This window comes from Mustela lutreola, chromosome 8, assembly GCF_030435805.1.
Source record: "Mustela lutreola isolate mMusLut2 chromosome 8, mMusLut2.pri, whole genome shotgun sequence".
NCBI lineage: Eukaryota > Metazoa > Chordata > Mammalia > Carnivora > Mustelidae > Mustela > Mustela lutreola.
In genome coordinates this window covers 133939254-133959888 of record NC_081297.1, presented here as the reverse complement: position 1 = coordinate 133959888, position 20635 = coordinate 133939254, and the positions used below count along the sequence as shown (strand labels likewise).

The following is a 20635-nucleotide window of genomic DNA, read 5'->3' as shown; positions in this document are numbered from 1 at the left end:
GGAAACACGAACCCACCAATGGTGCCGCACCACGCACCCCCTCTACCCAATGGGGACTCGTGGGGGGGACAGCAGTGTACCAATCAGAGCTGTCCAGGTGCGGTGCCCCATGCCCGAAGCGTGGCTCCCTCCGATTGGTCATCCGTAGTCTCTCTTCTCCAATCAAATGACTCCGCGGGCCCTCTCACCCGGGACCGCCCCTTTGCCTGGGTAGCTTTGGCCTCTCAAGGAAACGGCCCAATGAACGTCAGCACAGAACACATCCCTCGTTTTGGAGAGGTCGCAGAGGAACCACTTCCGGAACCTTGAGCACGTTTATTCCGTGACCAGGGGAAACGGTAGTCATGGCAACGGTTCTTCGCTTTCTCCATCTAGGCGTGGGGTCACGTTGGGAATGATACCCCCGCGCCTTTTCGCAGCCAACTTTCTCTTTGGCCGTGCATCCCGGAGAAGAGAAACACGTGAGAGGTTGAAAATCCCCGGAGTACTTTTTAGAAGAAGGCGGTTGAGGAACTACAGTTCCCGGCATGCAACATATCGGGGTGGGGTGGGGGTTCGCTGCATTGCATGTTGGGAATCGTAGTCTTTGGCCTGTGGGCCAGCTGCGTAGTTTATCCCTGCGGCATTTCCCACCGTGTCTTTGCCGTGATTATGTGCTGCGTGTTTTAGAACTTACGTCTTGTTCTGACTGTAGTAGAGGTTTGTATTTATTCCAGGACTCTCCAGGGTACACAATCTGTAGAAGCAGGTCTGGAAAGCTCCGACACCTTGGCCGCGGCCGCCCTGAGTTCGGGAGTCTGCACTCCGCCTCCGGCTGGTAAACACGAATCTGGCTGCTCTTGCGTCACGTGGGGGCCGCCGGAGCCCTCGCAGCTTCTCCGATTAAAGTGGCCGGAACCTGCGGCCTTTCTGGTCTGGTTTGCAGGAGCGGGTAGTGGGGCTGCTTTTTTTTTTTTTTCTCCTCCCTTGAGGGAAACTGAGAGCAACTTTGATGCCCTCAACTCCCTAAAGTTCAGAGGCGGTGACTGGCGGCCTTAGAACCTATTGTCAGGTGGAGAGCATGTTCGCAAAGTTCTGTTTAGCACAAAAAAAGGAAAAAACAAAAAAACAAAACCCTCGTTTACCCGGTGCAGGAGGATACACCTGCAGATATTTGAAAGCAAAACCTGTGGGGCTGCAAATGAGAGAGTGTGCAGCTTTGTAACTTCATAGAAATACCTACTCAGCGTTTAGAAAGACACAAAGGACCAGGTGTCTTTCCGTCAAGGGAAGTCCCTCACCCTAAGCTTGTGCCTTTGGAAATATTTTTTTATCTATTTAACCTAGTCTTTACATACCTCTCCCCCAACCCCAACTCCGACCCTGTTTCCAACAAAAAACACCCCCTTCCTTGTTGCTTCCCCCAGGAAAATGGAACTTTGAATTTGTTTGTAGATATTCCTTCGAATTCCTGAAAACAAGCTTTTCAGTGACAGGCTATCATAATCTTTTTGCAACTTCCCCTATTTAGGTTTGCCAATCTTAATCTTGTGGTTGGTGTTTACACATTGTGGTGGTGACTTATTTACATCTGCTCAAATTACCAACATTTGTTACTAGTAAGCAAAGGTACCTTACAAAGCTTTTTAAAAAATGCTTTTGTGCTTTATTTATTTTTTTTTAAGAGTATACCAGGGTGAGAATTACATTCAGAAATCTCAAATAATTGGATTTTTTAATATTTTAACTCCTTTTTTTTTTTTTTTTTTTTTTGCTTTCAGAAAAGATGAGTTCTTTCACTTTTCTGCATTTCACAACTCAACTTTTTCAGCTCTTTCTCTAGCTCTGAACAACTAAGCAACCAGTTCTGAAATTGCAAATTCTGTCTTAACGGGTCAGTGGTGCTAGTTGGTGTTGCACCTGGAGGGAACTGAGAATGAGACATGTCCTCCAAAATAGAACCAATGCTTGTGAGTTGATGTTTCACCGGATGATGGTGGGAATTTCTGAGGCAGGCAGGATGTAAGACATAGACTGGCAGAAGGTGGCATGATACCTGTCTTTGCACCCTGTGCAAAGAAAGGACAGCTTATTCAGATCCCAGTCTTGCATCTTGTCACCTGGAGTGTCCACCTCTTCTGACTTTTTACCTATTATTGATTCTCACATCCCATTTTGGTCCAGTTCCTCTGGAACTTACACTCCATGCTGTTACTAAGCTCCCTACCTTTGGCTCTGATTCCCTTGCTTCCTAATTTTAGTTTTTCCCTTTGACACTGTATATCCAAGGACACTATGGGAAACAATTACCTTTAGTGTTGTTGGTAAATCTCTTCTTGGAAGAGAAAATCATATAGACAAAGGGGTGCCATTATGGGCAAAGGTGTTGCTAACCTGGTATACAGATGTAGTCCAGCAGTGAGGAGGCAGAGTGCAGACCAGGGAGATTAAGGCAGGAAAACAGTTGGAATTAGGGAGCTTAAGGAATGGGAGTGAGCACCAAGGTGAATTTGTTAGCTGATTGGTTCATTCATTCATTCATTCAACAAGTGTTGATCTGGTACATGCCAGGGGTTATGCAAGGTGCTGGCTGTTTAAGGGTGAGGGATATAGATGCGGTTTCTGGGCAGAGCTTGAACAGATAGTAACAGGGGAGTTGCGTAAGTGCATGGATCTTATTTAAAGTGAAGCAAGGCTGTGAGGAATGGCTGCAGAAGAATATGAGGGGACTTTTCGGAGTGATGGAAGTGCTTTTGATCTTGATTTTGGTGGTGTTTAAAACACATGGCAGTAAAAGCTCTACGCTTAAAGAAAAGTGGATTTTGTTACATGTAAATTGTACCTTGATCAAAGGAACTGATAGCAACTGTCATTCTAAACAGCAAAACACCAAAACCCGCTGCTTCAGTAGGAATCAGGAACCAGACAGACATGCCTGATTTTGTCAGTATTGTCTCACACTGTTTTGGAGGGTCTAAGACAAGAAAATGGGGTAATTGTCATTAATTTTAGGAAAGTCAAAGTCATTTATTTTGAAATTCCTTCTCGCTGGTGAAGTAACCGTATACCCTGGAAACCCAAGAGACTCCAGTTAGGGAGAAAACATTATAATGAGTATGAAAATCTGGTAAACAATAAATATATAAAAACCAATAGACTTGCTCTAATCTTGCAAAAAGCACACAGAACTGGAAATTTCAAAGACTTCATGGAGGGGTGCCTAGGTGGCTCAGTTGTTTAAGCGACCAACTCTTGATTTCAGCTCAAGTCTTGATCTCAGGGTCGTGAGTTTAAGCCCCACATTGAGCTCCACTCTGGGCATGGAGCTTGCTTTAAATTTTTTTTTTTTTTTTTAAGATTTTATTTATTTATTTGACAGACAGAGATCACAAGTAGGCAGAAAGGCAGGCAGAGACAGAGGAAGGGAAGCAGGCTCCCCTGAGCCGAAGGCAGAGGCTTTAACCCACTGAGCCACCCAGGTGCCCCCCTCTTTTAAAAAAATTTTTTTTTTCCTTTGGTGGAGCTTATTTAAAAAAAAAAAAAAAAATCCAGTTTAGAAGAGAATGAGAGCACCTGTGATCACACACTAGGGATGCAGGAAACCTTTGCGGATTGAAGCCAGAAAATGCAACAAAATTCAGAGGGTGTTTACCAGGCCTCCTCTCTGCTGGGCCCTGAATTCCAGTTTTTGTCTTTCTAGTACTGGCACCATGAGACTGCTGCTTTTCAGCATTGTGCTTTCTTCCAAGAATATAGGTTCCGTGTGGCATAAGAACCAGCAAGTATTTTGAGGGAAAAAACCAACAGAGAATGTAGGGCTCACTTAGCAACGCTTCCTTTCTTTTGGAATCTTGTCTCCTCAAATCCTGATGCCTTTAAACAAATTCTCAAGTATCTTATCTGGCTTTTCTTCTTGTTCTGGCCTAAGGGTTGTCTGCCTCACATTGTCCATCATAGTAAATTATACAGGTAGATGTGTCTCACCGAACTCCGTGGTCCTATTTGAAGGTTTCAAAAAAAAAAATTTTAGAGAAGACACTAAACAACCATAATTATTTTCTTTTATTAACTTTCGGGTAGTTTTTCATCAAGCAATTTATGTAATGTTTAATGTTTCCAAACCTGAACTTGTATTATTTTGGCTATAGAACAATAAATGTGTTTCTAAATATTTAATGAAACTGTAGTTTTATCTTATTTTTGACTAGTTTTTGCTGTGAAATATTTTGTGATCTTTTCCCTATACCCTGTCCCAGCTTACCCTAAATTAGCTTGCTTGAGAATTGACCTTGGATTTATAAAATGGTCACCTGCATTGGCTAATAAAATGTCTGGGTGCTATAGCTTTCTTATACAATTAGAAAATTTAAGCCCTTTTTTAAAAAAGATTTTTTTTATTTATTTATTAAAGATTTTATTTACTTATTTGACAGAGATCATAAGTAGGGAGAGAGGCAGACAGAGAGGAAGGGAAGCAGGCTCCCTGCCGAGCAGAGAGCCCAATGCGGGGCTCGATCCTAGGACCCCCGGATCATGACCGGAGCCGAAGGCAGAGGCTTTAACCCACTGAGCCACCCAGACGCCCCTATTTATTTATTTATTTATTTGATAGAGCACATGTGAGAGCGCACAAGCAGGGGGAGCAGCAGAGGAAAAGGGAGATGCAGGCTCTAAACTGAGCAGGGAGCCCTTCTGGGGGCTTGATCCAGGGACCCTGGGATTATAACCTGAGCAGAAGGCAGTCACTTGGCCGATTGAGCCACACAGGTGCTCCTATACCTGTTTTAAATTAAATTCACCTGTAGTCTTATAGTTTGTATTTTATTTTCTACTAATTAAAAACAAATATCTCCCTAGAGTCTGCCTTAGAAAATTAGGTCGATTAAAAAAGTCTATCCAAGGAGCACCTGGATAGTGGGTTAATCCTCTGCCTTTGGCTCAGGTCATGATCCCGGTGTCCTGGGATCGAGTCCCACATCGGGCTCCTTGCTCTGCAGGGAGCCTGCTTCTCCCTCTGACTCTGCCTGCCTCTCTGTCTGCCTGTGCTCGCTCTGGCTCTCTCTGACAAATAAGTAAAAAAAAAAAAAAAAGATTTTTTATTTATTTGACAGATCACAAGTAGGCAGAGAGGCAGGCAGAGAGAGAGAGGAAGTGAAGCAGGCTCCCTGCCAAGCAGAGAGCCCGATGCGGGGCTCGATCCCAGGATCCTGGGATCATGACCTAAGTTGAAGGCAGAGGCCTTAACCCACTGAGGCACCCAGGCGCCCCGCCCATATAAGCATTTTTTAAAAGATTTTATTTATCTGATAGAGAGATACACATCATGTGTGTGTGGGGGAGGCACAAGCAGGGGGAGTGGGAAAGGGAAAAGCAGGCTTTCTGCTGAGTAGGGAGCCTGACATAGGGCTTGATCCCAGGACCCTGGGCTCTGAGCCAAAGGCAGACTCTGAACAACTGAGCCACCATGTGAGGTTCCTCCATATAAACATTTTTACAAGTTATCTTTTAATGGATATACACTGTTTCACATTATGACTACACTGTGATTGTCCAATTATTGTTAGTTCTTTATAACCAATTTTTAAACCGTCATAAATATTGCTACAGTGAAAATCCTTATTGATAAATCCTTACATACAAGATGATTTTTTAAAATTGGAATGCTTGGTAAAAAATACGACTTGTTTTGGAAGGATTTTGACAGTAAAAATTGCCCTCTGGGATAGTTGTACCAATTTACATTTCTACCATTGACATTTTAAGCATTAGAAGCTTAAAAAAAATCTGGGGCTGTCAAGGGTAAACTTACCAAAGTTGGAACCTGTGGTCATTGTGAGTGGGGGGCAGGGGGTGTGGCATTTGAATATAGAAATTTTTAAGCCTTAAAATATTGAGAGAAATTTCTGTAAAAGGTCAGAGGAACTTTGGACCCATTAATAGGTACTTTCATAGCTTTTAGTTATAAAGTACAGTGATATATGGAGTAATGCTGTTGCGCCTGCTATATCACAAAATATGAAGGCAAACATTTGCAGTAAAGGTCATATTACAGTTGACAACAATAGGAATAGCAAACATTGAGGGCTTAGTATGGACCGTGTAGATTATAAATAAATTAAACAGTGATAACTTGTTTTAAAAATCTGTTGGGCAGGATATTTCTTTTTTCTTCTTCTTCTTAAAGATTTTATTCATTTATTTGACACAGAGAGAGATCACAAGGAGGCAGAGAGGCAGACAGAGAAAAGGGAGGGGGGAGCAAGCTCCCTGCTGAGCAGAGAGCCTGATGCGGGGCTCGATCCCAGGACCCTGAGATCACAACCCGAGCCGAAGGCAGAGGCCCAACCCACTGAGCCACCCAGGCACCCCACTGGGCAGGATATTTCTTTATGAGAAGTCCATTTTAGCAGTGTTAAAACAAATTTTAGCACAATTAGGTGCTTATTATGCTAAGTCTCATTTAATCCCGTCATGGATGTGGTCATCCTTTCCAGATCTACAGGTGTCACAGTCCGTTTGAGGCAGGGTTTATGGGACTCCAACACCCAAGTTCAATCTCCAAGAGTATACCCACTCCGATCGATGGCCCTTACTGCTATCAGATGGGCCAGGGACAGATATTAAATAACTTTGATTTCCTGGTGTACATGTTGGGGCTTTCAATTCTGCTTCAGTCTTTTTGATTAAGCAAGAGAAAGTTAGTTTGGTACAAGTTTGTCTTAAATGTCTCTCTAGTAAGTACATGTTAATCTATTCAGTAAAAAGAGAAGTATATCTAACTAGAATTTTTTTCACACTGTTTGCTTTTTAAGGCATTTATTTTTATGGCTACCATCTATTTGTGGCATATGATAAGGATTTTGCACTTATGGTAATAATGAAGCTTCTGATTAAAATTCTTTTTTGTACTAAATTGTTTTAACAATTAAAAGTCACGTCTTTTCTATATTTTCCTTCCACTCAAAAATAACTCCTTCCATTTAGGTTCCTTCTGCTCCCCCCCTCCCCTGTCTTAATCCCCTTTTCTGGCAAAAACTGGCAATTGTGGAGCAAGGCGTAGATATTATTTTTTATTTTATTTTATCTTTTTTTCCAGCAAAAACTAGCAATTGTGGAGCAAGGCATAGATATTATTTTTTATTTTATTTTATCTTTTTTAAAGATTTTTTTTAAAAAATATTTTTATTTATATGTTTGAGAGAGAGAGCACGCTTGTGAGCATGAGGTGGGGGAGGGAGAAGGAGGGGCAGAGGGGGTGACAGCAGACTCCCCACTGAGCAAGGAGCCTGACGTGGGGCTCAATCCCAGGACCCTGAGATCAAGACCTGAGCCAAAGACAGATTTTTTTTTAAGGTTTTTTTTTTATTTATTTGACAGAGATCACAAGCAGGCAGAGAGGCAGGCAGAGAGAGGGGGAAGCAGGCTCCCTGCTGAGCAGAGAGCCCGATGTGGGGCTTGATCCCAGGCCTCTGGGATCATGACCTGTGCTGAAGGCAGAGGCTTTAATGCACTGAGCCATCCAGGCGCCCCCAAAGACAGATGTTTAATGGATCAAACCACCCAGGCACCTCTAAGATTTTATTTTTAAGCAAATTCTACACCCAGAATGGGGCTTGAACCTACAACCCTGAGACCAAGAGTTGCACACCCCGCCAACGGAGCCAGCCAGGTGAGCCAGCCAGGAAATAGACATGCCATAATCTGCTATAATTAGCCATTCTGACACAGCTACCATACCATTATTCTTTCCTGGTTTTTTCTCATGTGCATTTTTTCTAATGATTATAGTTAACATTCATTGAATATTTGTTATCGGTGCTATTCTTAATATCTTGCCTCTAATAACTTGTTTGATCTTCTCAACTATTTTTTTTTAATTTTAAAGATTTTATTTATTTATTTGACACACAGAGAGAGAGAGATCCCAAGCAGGCAGAGAAGCAAGCAGAGAGAGAAAGAGGCAGAAGCAGGCTCCCGGCTGAGCAGAGAGCCCGATGCAGGGCTCAATCCCAGGACCGTGAGATCATGACCCAGGCTGAAGGCAGAGGCTTAACCCACAGAGCCACCCAGGTGCCCCGATCTTCTCAACTATTCTATGATATAGATAGCATTATCCCTATTTTGCAGATGAGGAAACTGAAGCATGGTGAGATTAAGAAACTTACTAGAAGAACTTGAATCCAGGGAATTGGGCTTCTGAGCTTGGACCTTTCACCACTTTACTGTGCTGTTTCCCATACTTAGCTGTGTTTTGTTGCTTTTTAAGGCATTTATTATTTTATTATTTATTATTATTATTTTATTATTATTATTTATTTTAAGGCATATATTATGACCTATAGTTTTTTTTTCTTTTTAACTAACCCTTATAAATATTTTCCTCTTGCTAGTCCTCAGACTTTTTAAGAAATAACTTTATCTCAGTATAATTTACATAAAATTTAAATACACCCATTTTAAATATGTTCAGTTGATAAATTTTAATGACTGCCTATACCTAACCACCACTATAATTAAAATTCCCGGGGTGCCTGAGTGGCTCAGTAAATTAAATGTCTGCTTTCAGCTCAGGTCATGATTTCAGGGTCCTGGGATTGAGCCCCACATCGAGCCCTACATCAGACTCCCACTCAGCAAGGAGTCTGCTTTTCCCTCTGCATCTTCCCTCTGCTCGTGCTCTCTTTCTCTTTCTTGTAAATAAATAAAATCTTTTTAAAAAATTTCCATTGCCCTAAAGAGTTCTCTCACGACCCTTTCAAGTTATTTCCTTTCCTACCCTCCACCAGACAAGCAGAAATCTGCTTTCTATAACTGATTTTTCTTTTTTTACTTCCTTTTCGACCCACAAATTTAGAAATTTGGAAATGTAATATTTAATTCCCAGAGTTTGTGAATTTTTCAGGATCTTTCTATTAGTTTCTAATTAATTTAACCATTGTGGTTAGAGAGCACACTTTATATGGTTTCAGTTCTTTCAGATTCGCTGAGTTTTGGTTTGTGGCCCAGAATGGAGGTCAGTGAACATCATTTAAAGGGCCAGATAGAAAATATTTCAGGCTTTGTACTCAATACCTGCACACAGGCTCAAATTCTCAACTCTGCTGTTGTAGCACAAAACACATAATATATGAATGGGAGTGTTGAAATCTCTAACTATGTTAAAGGTCTGTCTGTTTCTCCTTTCATTTCTGCCATTTTTTAAAGAAGATTTTATTTATTTATTTGACAGATTACAAGTAACAGAAAGGCAGGCAGAGAGAGAGAGGAGGAAGCAGGCTCCCTGCAGAGCAGAGAGCCCAATGTGGGGCTCCATCCCAGATCCCTGGGATCATGACCTGAGCCAAAGGCAGAGGCCTTAAACCACTGAGCCATGCAGGTGCCCCTCTGCCAGTTTTTGCTTTATGTATTTTGGAGTTGTGTTATTAGGTGCATACACTCTTAGGATTGTTATGTCTTCTTGGTGGACTGGCTGCTTTATCATTATGTAATGTCACTCCTAGTCTAGTAACGCCCTTTGTTCCAAAGTCGTCTTTTCCTGATAAACTTCTCTAGTTCACAGGATTCATACCCCCATACTGCCTGAGGTCTGTTTAATATATTTTGTCCAGTGTTCTAATTTTCTGAAGAGAATAGGTAAGTCTAGTCCCTATCATTCTATCATGGCTACAAGCAGAAGTCTGTAACTATCTTTTTTTTTTTTTCTTCCCATAACTGTCTTTTTAACAGATATACAAGCTGCCACCTGTGGTTGTACTTTTGTCCTATTAGTTATTCCCTTAACAAAAAGCAAAGACCACTTAGTTTACTTGCTTTTATCATTTTTTTCCATCATAAACAATATAATGACATTTTAATGGCTATAGTCTCTCGCTATTTTGATTAGTTCCTTGGAGAGATTCCCAGAAAGTAGAATCACTGAATCAAAAATTGTAAACATTTTAATATATTTTGAAATATATTATCATTTATTTTCCAATATACCTTGCAATAGCTTTCCAAAATGACCAGTTTACAGTTCCATAGCTATATATGACATAAAATTTCACCAAAGTTACATACTTAAAAATGTATATCATTGCTTTAAAAATTTTTTTTGAATTCTTGAAAGGTTTCATGTGCTTTTATATGTATTCTTGTATTGTTTTTTTTTTTTTATCTGTTTGTATCTTTTGCTTATATGTCTACTAGGATGCCAGTATTTTTTTTTTTAAATAAAGATAAACTTATTTGTGGCAAATATTTTTTACAGTCTGTTGATTGCCTTTTAAGTCCTTTCAAAATGTAACTGTGTCTGTCCATCCATTGTGACTTCTTCTACAGCTTGTAAGTTTCAGAAATCCTCTCCAGGTTTGATAAATATTTAATTATATTTTCTTTTCATTGAAAAATTATGTTGAAATTTTCATTCAACAAATATTTACCTATCACCTCCGCTTAGCCAGTCATTATACTAGGTATTGAGAATATGGTAGAAACTAAAATAGAAATGATTTCTGATTGCATGGGACTAGGAGAGGGTGGATATTTGCAAGGGCTGATAATCTAATTCCAGCCTCCTACATGGCAGAAGAGAAGTCTGTTAATAAAGCACTCATGACACCTATTCTGTCTTTTTTTGGGGGGGGTGCAGTAATGTGAGAGTACAGCTTGAACTGAATTTTTTCAAGTTGCCACCTCTTTATTACAATATTATTTATTGGATAGGCATTTCCACCCATTGATTTAAGGGATTTCATTATCTCTGTAATATAGAGATACTGTAAAGTATTTGTTCGGGAGTCAGGCTAACCTGTGTTTAGATCCTGGCTCTCCGTTCACTAGCCAAGTGACTTTGGACATGTTGCTTATCCTGTTTGAACTTTTGTTTCTTTGACTGTAAAGTAGGGTGGCAATATTAGCTATCATTGAACTACTGTGACAATTCAAAGTAAAGGGGTTAAACTTTTTGAAAAGGTACTGCATTATTCTTGTCAAGGGATTGTGATGAAAAATTGCCATATACATGATAAAATGATGTTTCTTCTTAGGTGGAGGCAAAAACATAACCCAAAAAGCAGTGCTTGGTATGGAAATGAGTTGCATTAAGAAAAATCTCCTAAAAAGGGTCGTTTTCATTTATTTATTTATTTTTCTTCTGAGCAAGGTGCAAGCGTCTCTACATCAGTGTTGGAGGGTGTGTTTTTTATCTTTAGCTCAGTGGAATTGAATTCCTAGCTCATGTAGGTGGATGGAATTTGTATGAGTCTGTTCAATTTAAGATTAAAAAAAAATTGGTTGCAGAATTCCGTGAAGGTCTTAGATCCCAACTTCCTCATGTCTCTTAGATGCCTGGAGCATTACTGATCTCGGGCCTTGTTACACTTTGGTATCTTCTTCTTATCCCAATCTCGACTTCATACCTATTCATTCTTGCTTCTGACCTTGGTCATGGGTCTTGGCTAATTCAGCTCGTAGATACATAAGGATCCTTCTCTGGGTTTGTCTTCCTTTTCACACACCCAGGAGGTCCCCTTGCATGATTTACAAATTTATAGGGGGCAGAAGTAGCAGTGGGTGGAAGGAATACTGGCAAGGTGGAATGTAGTCTGGGGAGAGGGGGAGAGCCTCGGGTCCAGTGCTTGCTCACCTTGTGGTTCTCAGCTTGTCAGCAAAAGCTATGGGGGAGAAGGGGAATGTGAACTTCCTTTAATCCTAAAATGAATTTTTTTTTTCTTTTTCAGTCTTCCACTAGATTTTCAAATCTGATTTTCCCGTTGGTTGGCACCTCTCACCTTCACATGTCAATAAGAAAGAAACCATTTGGGGGAAAGTTTTCAAAGTGTTTGTAACTAACATAATTAGGAAGAAGTCTTAGAAGCCGTGGAGATTGGCAGCTATGCCGGGATGAAAATGGTTGTATTTTAAGCATGATGTCATTCCCTGAGCAAAGTGGAATAAGCCAGAAGGCAAATGTAGATAAGTATGCCCAATTTGTCTTAAAGTTCCAGAAACCCATTCAGCCTTACATCTGCTCAACTCTGAATGATTTTCAAGAAGAGAGAGACTTTTTGGCAAACTACATCTTTCCTCAGCTTAATGAGCTCTGCATTTCCCGGGGCACGTATTTCAAAGCTGTAGACCTGAGGTGTGCGGCCTTGATGGTCCCGCCGCCCTTACCCTCCAACCTGTTTAGACAGCATTCTTGTCTCCACGCCCAATGCCTGAAGCTCTGTCTCGACTATGTGAACAGCTGCTTTCCCTTTCTCATCTGCATGCTGGGTCAGACGTATGGGGACTTTCTCCCTGATCATGTGCCTTTACTGTTCTCCAAAGGAACTGACTTGTCAAGTTTATCCCCAATCGAGCAGAATCTCTATGTTGCTGCAAAAAATGGTTATCCGTGGGTCCTGGAGAATCCCAACTACAGTTTGACGGAGTTTGAGATCATCCAAGCGGCATTTCTGAATAAGTCTCAATTTCAGTATTTTTACTTTAGGACTGGACCCACGCTGCTGAAGACTTTAGATGAGGAAAAGGAGAGGCTGCTCTCAGACTCTCTGAATGATGAAGAAAAATTAAGGGTTGGCAAGCTTAAGGCCAAAATTATTAACAAAGGACTCCCTGTCCGATTTTATAAAGACCTCCACGAGTTGGGTGAGCTAGTTTTCAAAGACTGGTCAGTTGTGATAAAACAACTTTACCCAGCCACTTTCATGATCGAGCATATGGGTGAGTAACTATGGAGATACAGCTAAGTGTCTTATCAACATAAAGTTAGCGTGTTTTGCATGTCTTCCTTGTAAGAAGACTTTTGCAATGATTGAAAATATTCTGTAAGCATTTAAAGTTGTTACTATATTTCTGTAACGTGTGTTTCTCCATTTGAAGATTTTTGAAACTGGAAATAAGAGCAAATAAAGGGTCATGGAAGATTATTTAGGAATTCCAGGAGCTCGGAGAAGGTCTCAAATATCTGGCAGTTAAGGCAATAGATCTAGAGCAGAGCTTCTCGGCCCCAGCTGGCTGTCCTCCCCCCCGCCCCCCGCCATGGGACATTTGGCCTCGTCTGAAGTCATTTTGGTGTCAGAGTTGGGGGAGTGCTCCTGGCACCTTTGTGGGTGGAGGTCGGGGTACTGCTAAACATCCCTCACCCTTACTGCTCAGTAGTCCGTGGACCCGCAGCGTTGGCATCACCTGGGAGTTGATAGAAAAGCATTCCAGGTCCACTGAATAAGGGAGTATATTTTAATAAGATGACCAGGGGAGTTGCATACACATTAAAGTCTGAGGAGCACAACTTGCCATCCTGCCTCTAAATGAAGTGATTACATTTATATTTGAAGGTAGCGTCTTGCAGACACAGAAAGGGCAGAGCAATATTAGAGTATGGCAGAGATTTCTCACCATTTTGGGTCTGTCTTTGGGATGCCCTTAAAAGTATATAAAAAATAGAATGTTTATGTGCATATGTGTGTTGGGGGGTGGGTAAGAAGATGGCCTGTGTCTTTGATCAGATTCTCAGAAGGTTCCATGACCCAGAAAAGGTTATGAATTACTGTTGCAAGGGCCCCATTAACATGAGATTGCAAAGTGATGGCAGGTGGTGCATTCCCAAATGCTCTCAGGGGCCAGGCGGGCAATAGGCCTTATGGCAGGGAGCAGGTGGATCTTGGTGAACTGAGCAGGACAGAGTTGACTCACCTAAACTCATTCGAATGCAGGGTTGGTGGGGAGGGAGGCGGGTGGAGAAATCCCACTGGTGCTGATCAACTCTGCCTACAAGCCAAATCATTTTGGAGTCCTAGAAAAGAATAGTGTATCAATCATAACTCTTTGGGTTGCAGGTGACTCAAATTGCCTGAAACAAAAAGGGAATTCATTTGCTTATATAACTTTAAAGCCTAGGATTAGGTCTGGTTCAACTTAGGCTTAAGCAGTGGGTCAAACGGTATGACTTGCCCTGGTTTCTTACTGTTTATCAGCATAGCTCTGCCGTCCTGATACTGCCTCAGTTCCTTGCTCCTTCATCATGGAAGGAAGATGGCTGTAATAGCTCCATGTTCAAGTCCAGCAGAAGTGGCTCAAAGTCCTAGCATCGAGTCTTTTTGTCTCTGATTAGCCTGACTGGGACCATATGCTCGTAACTGGTTAAATCCCTGGTGCCAGGTGATGCTCTGATTGGCTAATCCTGGGTCAGATGCCCCGTGGAGCTGGAGGTGGAGTCAGACCCGCTGGAAGAACGTGAATTGAGAGTCAGGACAGGTGGGACACTGGATGGTGATCTGCAGCTATTAAGGAAACTAGAGTAGGTGAATGGGTGTTGAGTGCCCCCAAAATATCCTGAACATTTACTACAAGCTTGGAGTTTTGGAATGTCTAGGGACACTCACGTTCTCAGACCTCAGATTTTTCAATTCCTAGATGTGTGTAACTCTGAGCAAACGACAATATTGGCAAGCTGTCGTTTCTTCTTCTACATAATGAGTTAACATTCACCACCTCGAGAGTAATAATGTGTGTAAAATAACTAAAAGCCATGTCTGACGCGCATGAGGCACAAAGTAAATAGCTGATGGGAACGATAGCAACCAATGAGTTCTGGAAGAACAGATGATTTGGCTAACGCTCGAAATATGATGATTAGTGATATTCTTTGACTAATCTCAGTCTGAACTGCATGTATAGATCAATACTTCCTAATGTGTTCAAGAATCAAGTCTGTCCAATTATCTTTTGATCTCTCTGATACAGGATGGATGGTGGGGTCGTTGGGAGTAGGGAGGGAAAAAATGAAACAAAATGGGATTAGGGGAGGGATGGGACAGGAGAGGGAGACAAACCTTAGGAGACTCTTTTTTTTTTTTTTTTAAAGATTATTTATTTATTTATTTGACAGAGAGATTACATGTAGGCAGAGAGGCAGGCAGAGAGAGAGGAGGAAGCAGGCTCCCCGCCGAGCAGAGAACCCGATGCGGGACTCGATCCCAGGACTCTGGGATCATGACCTGAGCCGAAGGCAGCGGCCCAACCAACCGAGCCACCCAGGCGTCCCCTTAGGAGACTCTTAATCTCAGGAAACAAACTGACGGTTGCTGGGGGGTGGGGGGTTGGGAGAGGGTGGCTGGTGATGGACATTGGGGAGGGTATGTGCCATGGTGAGTGCTGTGAAGTGTGTAAGACTGATGATTCACAGACCTGTACCCCTGAAGCAAATAACACATTATAGGTTAATAAAAAAAAAAGAATCAAGTCTATTTGGGTTAGAGACGGGATATTTCTCCATAGTATTCTCCTTAGCCTTTGATTTTAGTTATTACTGGAAAAAATAGCTTTAGACTTTTGTATAACATGTGGACTAAATGTGTGAATTAGAAGTTACAGAATGGATATATTATTTTAAAAAGGGCTTTAGAAAGAAGTGCTATATTATTTTTCTTTTGTATCTTTGATACCCTTTTACCACCCAGGGAGTTCCAAAATCTGATGGGGGTGAGGGATGGGTAACAAAAGATATTTGGGAAGCCAGTGTTTATTGTAAGGCAATGTGGACCTATTGGTTCACACTCTTAACTCATAGAAACAATGTCTGAGTTCCTTGAAGATGCTTAAGATTAATGGGTAAGGTTCAGGTTTACCTCAAGAGACCCATTAGACTGTGGGATCATTCTCAATTCTAAGATCTTGAAATTTGAAGCTGACTTTGGTCAGACTCTAGGTCTTCCAGGTCTCTTTGGCTTTAACTAGAACCAGAGGGCCACCCAGTTAACTGTGGAGGTACAAGGGGAGTATCTCGGGAACCTACCTGGCATTCATTTTCTTGTATAACATCCTCCCTCCATTAAAAACAAAAAACAAAACCCTGAGGATATAAGTCTCTCCAGAGACAGAAGGGCATTTTGGCAGTCCAGAACACCTTGACTTTAATTAAACTGCACGTTTAGAATTACAGTAAATTGAAACTGGAAGGAATCACTCAGAGATCCAAGTGTCTAGTCCTGCCCCTTAGTTCACCAGAGAGTTAAAGGGGCTTGACCAGTGGCAGAGTTACATCGGTACCCATGGTTGTCATTGCATTAGGGCATCTTGTCCAAAAATATGCCCCACTCTCCCAACCCCTGCCATGGATACACTTACATACATTTGCTACAAGATTGAATTAGGTAACTTCATACTAGATAACAATCTAAAAAGATGAGGGGAGGTATGCCACAAACCCAGTTTTTTATTTTTATTTTTTTTTGCTCTTGTTATTCCCAGGTCAAGAAATAACTTGGAAACCTAAGTAGGATTTCATATACAAATAAATAAGATTAAATTGCTTGCCTATTGTTTGCTTTCATTAGAATATGAAACAGGCTGTGAAATACGATGCCAGCATAGGGAGAAGGTGATAAGGATCCAGAAGGGGAGATACCTTCCTGGGCATTTATAATAACCATATGTAGTGGAAAATGTGAAAAAATGTAAGGTCCTAAAACTTATCTTTCTGTCTATAAAGACTATAAGCACAACTTTGAACGTTTCTATCATGAAGAGTTTACTGAGAAGTGCAAGCAAGTGTTTGTAATTTCCAAGGAATCCAATAGAACCTTTGAAATCTTGGAAAGATTTGCCTTAAAGGATGTGGGATTTGATTTTAACAGCGCTGCACCTGGTTCCAGCTTGGACTCTCTTCTCAGGTAAGATGTCAAGAAATCTCAAGCCTTTTTAGGCTTGAGCAAAATAGCCTGACTTGAGTAAATATGATCCCTCAAATTTCAGCTGTCTTCCCCACCTCCCCTTTTCTATGCCCAAAATTCCTGCAGGAGTGCCCCCGAAAAGCCACCCTTGGTTTGGAATTCCCTTATCAGATGCCAGTCTGCCTTTGCAAAGTTTTCATGACTATTTCACTTCCTTTCTTCCAGTCTCCTCAAGGAGATGATAAACTCTGGAGGGCAAAGCGCATGTCTCCTGCTCCACCCCACCCTGCTCTAAGTTGGTCAAAGTGATTCTTGACAATGATGAAATGACTTTAAGGAGAAGAAATCAGATCAGAAAATATGAATAATGCATTTTTTACAGTGTTATATAATTTACAAAGCATTTCCACATACATCATCAGCTCATTTTTAATTACCTTGAGATATTCAGCTCACACTATTGTTTGTGTTTGTGTTTGGAACGGAATTATCTTACCAATGGATGCACTCATTGTTGTATCAGTGTCCTCCACATCAAAACCCCTGTTTTCCCTCCCCTACCCCCACTGCGGGGTAGAGCTACCAACAGCTTTGTGGTTCTGGGAACACGTGCCAAGAGGAAGACAAGTTATTTGGTTAATACAACATAGAGCCCAGGCAAGGCTTTAAAAACATAACAGGGGTTTGAATATATAGGTCATGCGTTTAAAAAAAAAATCATAGATTTGAATAGGCAAATCCATAGAGACAGAAAGTAGGTTAGTAGCTGGCAGGTTATGAAAGAAGAGGAGAAACAGGAAATGATGGGTCTGGAGTTTCTTTGGGGGTGCTGAAAATGGTTTGTAATTAGTAGTATTTGTACAACCGTGTGAATACAGTGAAAACCACTGAGTTGTACACTGTAAAATGGTGAGAGTTGGGTATGTGAATTATATCTCACGTAAGTTATAATTTTGCATATTTCAGAGTAGATGAGAAATTTGAAGGTTTTTATTGCAAGATACAAGTCCCAACTGTCCCCAATTAAATACAATAATGAAACAAGCCCTTTGAAATTAGCTGTGTGGAAACAGGACTTTGACATTTGAAAACAATGCTTTGTACTGTAAGTTTCCGAGTCACATGTAAGAGGTAACAGAGAGGGGTGTTCTTTTGAAGTTTGAAAGCATTGTCCTAACAACTGACCATCTAGAACAATACCCATAGATTTCTTTGCACTGTTTTCATTTTCTATTTGTTCTTAAGAAGAACTCATTCGGACCCTGGCTTAATTATGTCGATGGATTATATTTGTATTTTTGCTTCATTGACTTTACCTGCTAAGAGCCAAGGAGTATTCTAGACATAGGGAACGTAGTAGTGAACAAAGAGACCAAACTCCCTGCCTCCACAGAGCTTACATTATGGAGCTAGGCAACACACATGGCAAATATGGAAAACATGTAATGGTTCACTGCCTTTAGTGCTATGGAGCAAAATATAAAACCTTGGCTAATCCTGGAAGCAGGTGAGGAAGCGAGCTATGCAAACACGGATTGGACAGGCATTCCAGACGGAGGGAACAGCAAGCACAGAGGTCCCGAGGCTGGAGGAATGGCAGGGAGGCCAGGCAGCTGGAAGGAAGTCAGGGCTGTAGGGAGGGTGGTAGGGAATGAGGGTGGATGTGTCATGGAGAGGGGGAGGGTGTGGGTCTTGTCTGGTCTCACAGGTCCATGTAAGGAGTTGGGCTTTTTGCTACTTTTACCACAGAGCAGTGACATATGTCACCTATCTGGACAAGCTCACTCTGGCTACTTGACTGAGGAGAGACCAAAAGAGGACAAAGGTGGAGGTAGGACACCAAATCGGATTCTGCCATTCAAATTTGATGGCAAAGTAATTAAAGCAATAACACATCGACTCCTAATTCATCATAATGGAGGTGGAATTCTCATGGAGTAATTTCTATTAAATGATCCTAACCTGCTTTAATTTCCCTATTTTATTTTATTTTAAAGATTTTATTTATTTATTTGTCAGAGAGAGCAAGAGAGAGAGAGCGCACACAAGCAGGCAGAGAGCCAGGCAGAGACAGAGGGAGAAGCAGTCTCCCTGCTGAGCAAAAGCCCGATATGGGATTCGATCCCAGGACCCTGAGCTGAGGGCAGCGGCTTAACCGACTGAACCACCCAGGCATCCCTAGGTTTCCTATTTTAGTGGATCTTTAGGCTGATAGCCCTCTTGCTTTGCCCCACCTCAATGTCAGGCTTATTTATTTGATTTCATTCACTCATTCAACAATTTATGATCAGTTACACTGCCAGTCACAAGCTAATAGTGAGTAAGGTAAGCCTGCTAACGGCCTCTGTGAATCTTCCATCCATAAAAAAATCACGAGAACCATACTTATTAAACCACAAATGTGTAAGCAACAGGGTTGGAGTCTATATGTAGTGATACCAGTGGACCTGGGATTCCTCTGCATATCTGGAAATTCTTCACTACAAAACTTAAGCAACGGGACAGGTTATACTGTGCCCATGCCTGTTCAGAGAAATCACGTTTCTGCAGTTCTATGAGCCAAAACACCCTGGGAGAGGAGCAGGCGATGTCTTAGTGAGTTACTAACAATTGTAATTTCCAAAGTCATGGTAATCAGGATTCATGGGAATCCCTGGCATACGGATGCTTCTGTTTCTTATCCTCTGATGTGATGTTCAATGGAGGGCCACTTTGGTGATGGTGGCTCTGACCCAGGGAAGGGCTAAGCAAGGCAGCTGTAGGGGCAGTAGACTGATGTAGAAGAGCCTCCTTCCCTGGGCCTTTGGGCAGGTTGGGCCCTTGATGAACCCCAGGTTAATGCGGGACGACCCTAGGACCTGTGTAGCTGGAAGGGCCTTCCAAGGTTACCATCTCTCTCCTGTTCTAATTTTACACAGGACAGAGCTAAACCCCAGAGGGAAAATAATTTACTTGGAGCCAACTGAGGCCAAAGTTGAGACTAGAATTTCATATCTCTTAGAGACGCAGGAAATTTTTTTCTCCCTTCCTCCCTCCATTTGTAAATATTCTTGACTACATTTTGCCCCTTAATTTTTTTCAGAATAAATCCTCTTCCAGTTTACAAGTCCATTTTGCTCTTGTCTGGAGAACGTGGTTGTGGGAAGTCTACTCTGATCGCCAACTGGGTGAATGATTTCAAAAAGAAATATCCCAGCATGTTGATGATCCCTCATTTTGTGGGGAGCACTTGTGAGAGCAGCGACATCATGTCCGTGATACATTACTTCATCACAGAATTGCAGTACGAAAACTACGGTACTGGAACCAAGCCTTTAGCTTTGGCGAATTTTTGTTAGAGATTAGATATTCCGTCTGCTGTTCCAGTAGCTGTTTTCATCTTGTTCTGGTGTAAACCCTGTATTGTCTCGCTTATGTGACCTACCCACCTCTTTCCCTCACCGAATTCAATTTCCTTCTTTCTTTTTCTTCCTTCCTTCTTTCACCAAATGTTAGTTGAGCACCGTTACGTGCCAGAGCACTAGGCAGCGGGGATGCGAGAGTCAACAAAATGAACAAAAGTCCTTACCCTCATGGTGCGTTTATGTTATTGGGGTGAGGGAGACTAAGAGTTCACCGACTAAAAACGTAATACAGAATGTGGGATGTAAGTTCTATGAGGGAAAACAAAACAGAGCAAGAAGGGAGGCAGCGTGTGGTGTGTGTCAGAACTGTTAGGTTTTGAAAGTTCTGGGAAAGTCTCGCTGAGAAGACATTGAATACATACTGGAAGGAGGGAGTCGAGCAGGTACCTCAGGGATAGCATTCCAGTCAAGGGAAGCAAGGACAAGGCCTCCGTGACAGGACGCGCCTCCCAACTATCGCTCCTCCTGTTCGATTCCGTCCCTATTTCTCGAGCGTGTTCGTTTACTCACGTGCTTGTTACTCACTTGTGACTGAGTACTGATTGGTTGCTTGGTCTGTGACAGACACTGCCCTGGGTTCTGGGGATGTCTGCC

At 41.8% G+C, this 20635-nt stretch overlaps 1 protein-coding gene across 3 annotated transcripts in view; it reads left to right on the top strand.

The window, feature by feature from the left end:
• Positions 1–201: 201 nt before the first annotated feature.
• Positions 202–20635, top strand: part of LOC131839345 (putative tetratricopeptide repeat protein 41) — an 84103-nt gene continuing 63669 nt past the window's right edge. Inside the window, exons 1-4 of one of the 3 annotated variants that reach the window (XM_059186696.1) lie at positions 202–504; positions 11700–12687; positions 16457–16637; positions 19720–19934. In XM_059186696.1, the coding sequence (XP_059042679.1) occupies positions 11886–12687; positions 16457–16637; positions 19720–19934 (1198 nt within the window). In that variant the 5' untranslated portion in view covers positions 202–504; positions 11700–11885. Of the gene's footprint in view, positions 505–601; positions 700–11699; positions 12688–16456; positions 16638–19719; positions 19935–20635 lie in introns of those variants that run through there. The other 2 variants (XM_059186694.1, XM_059186695.1) reach the window with 2 other exon arrangements.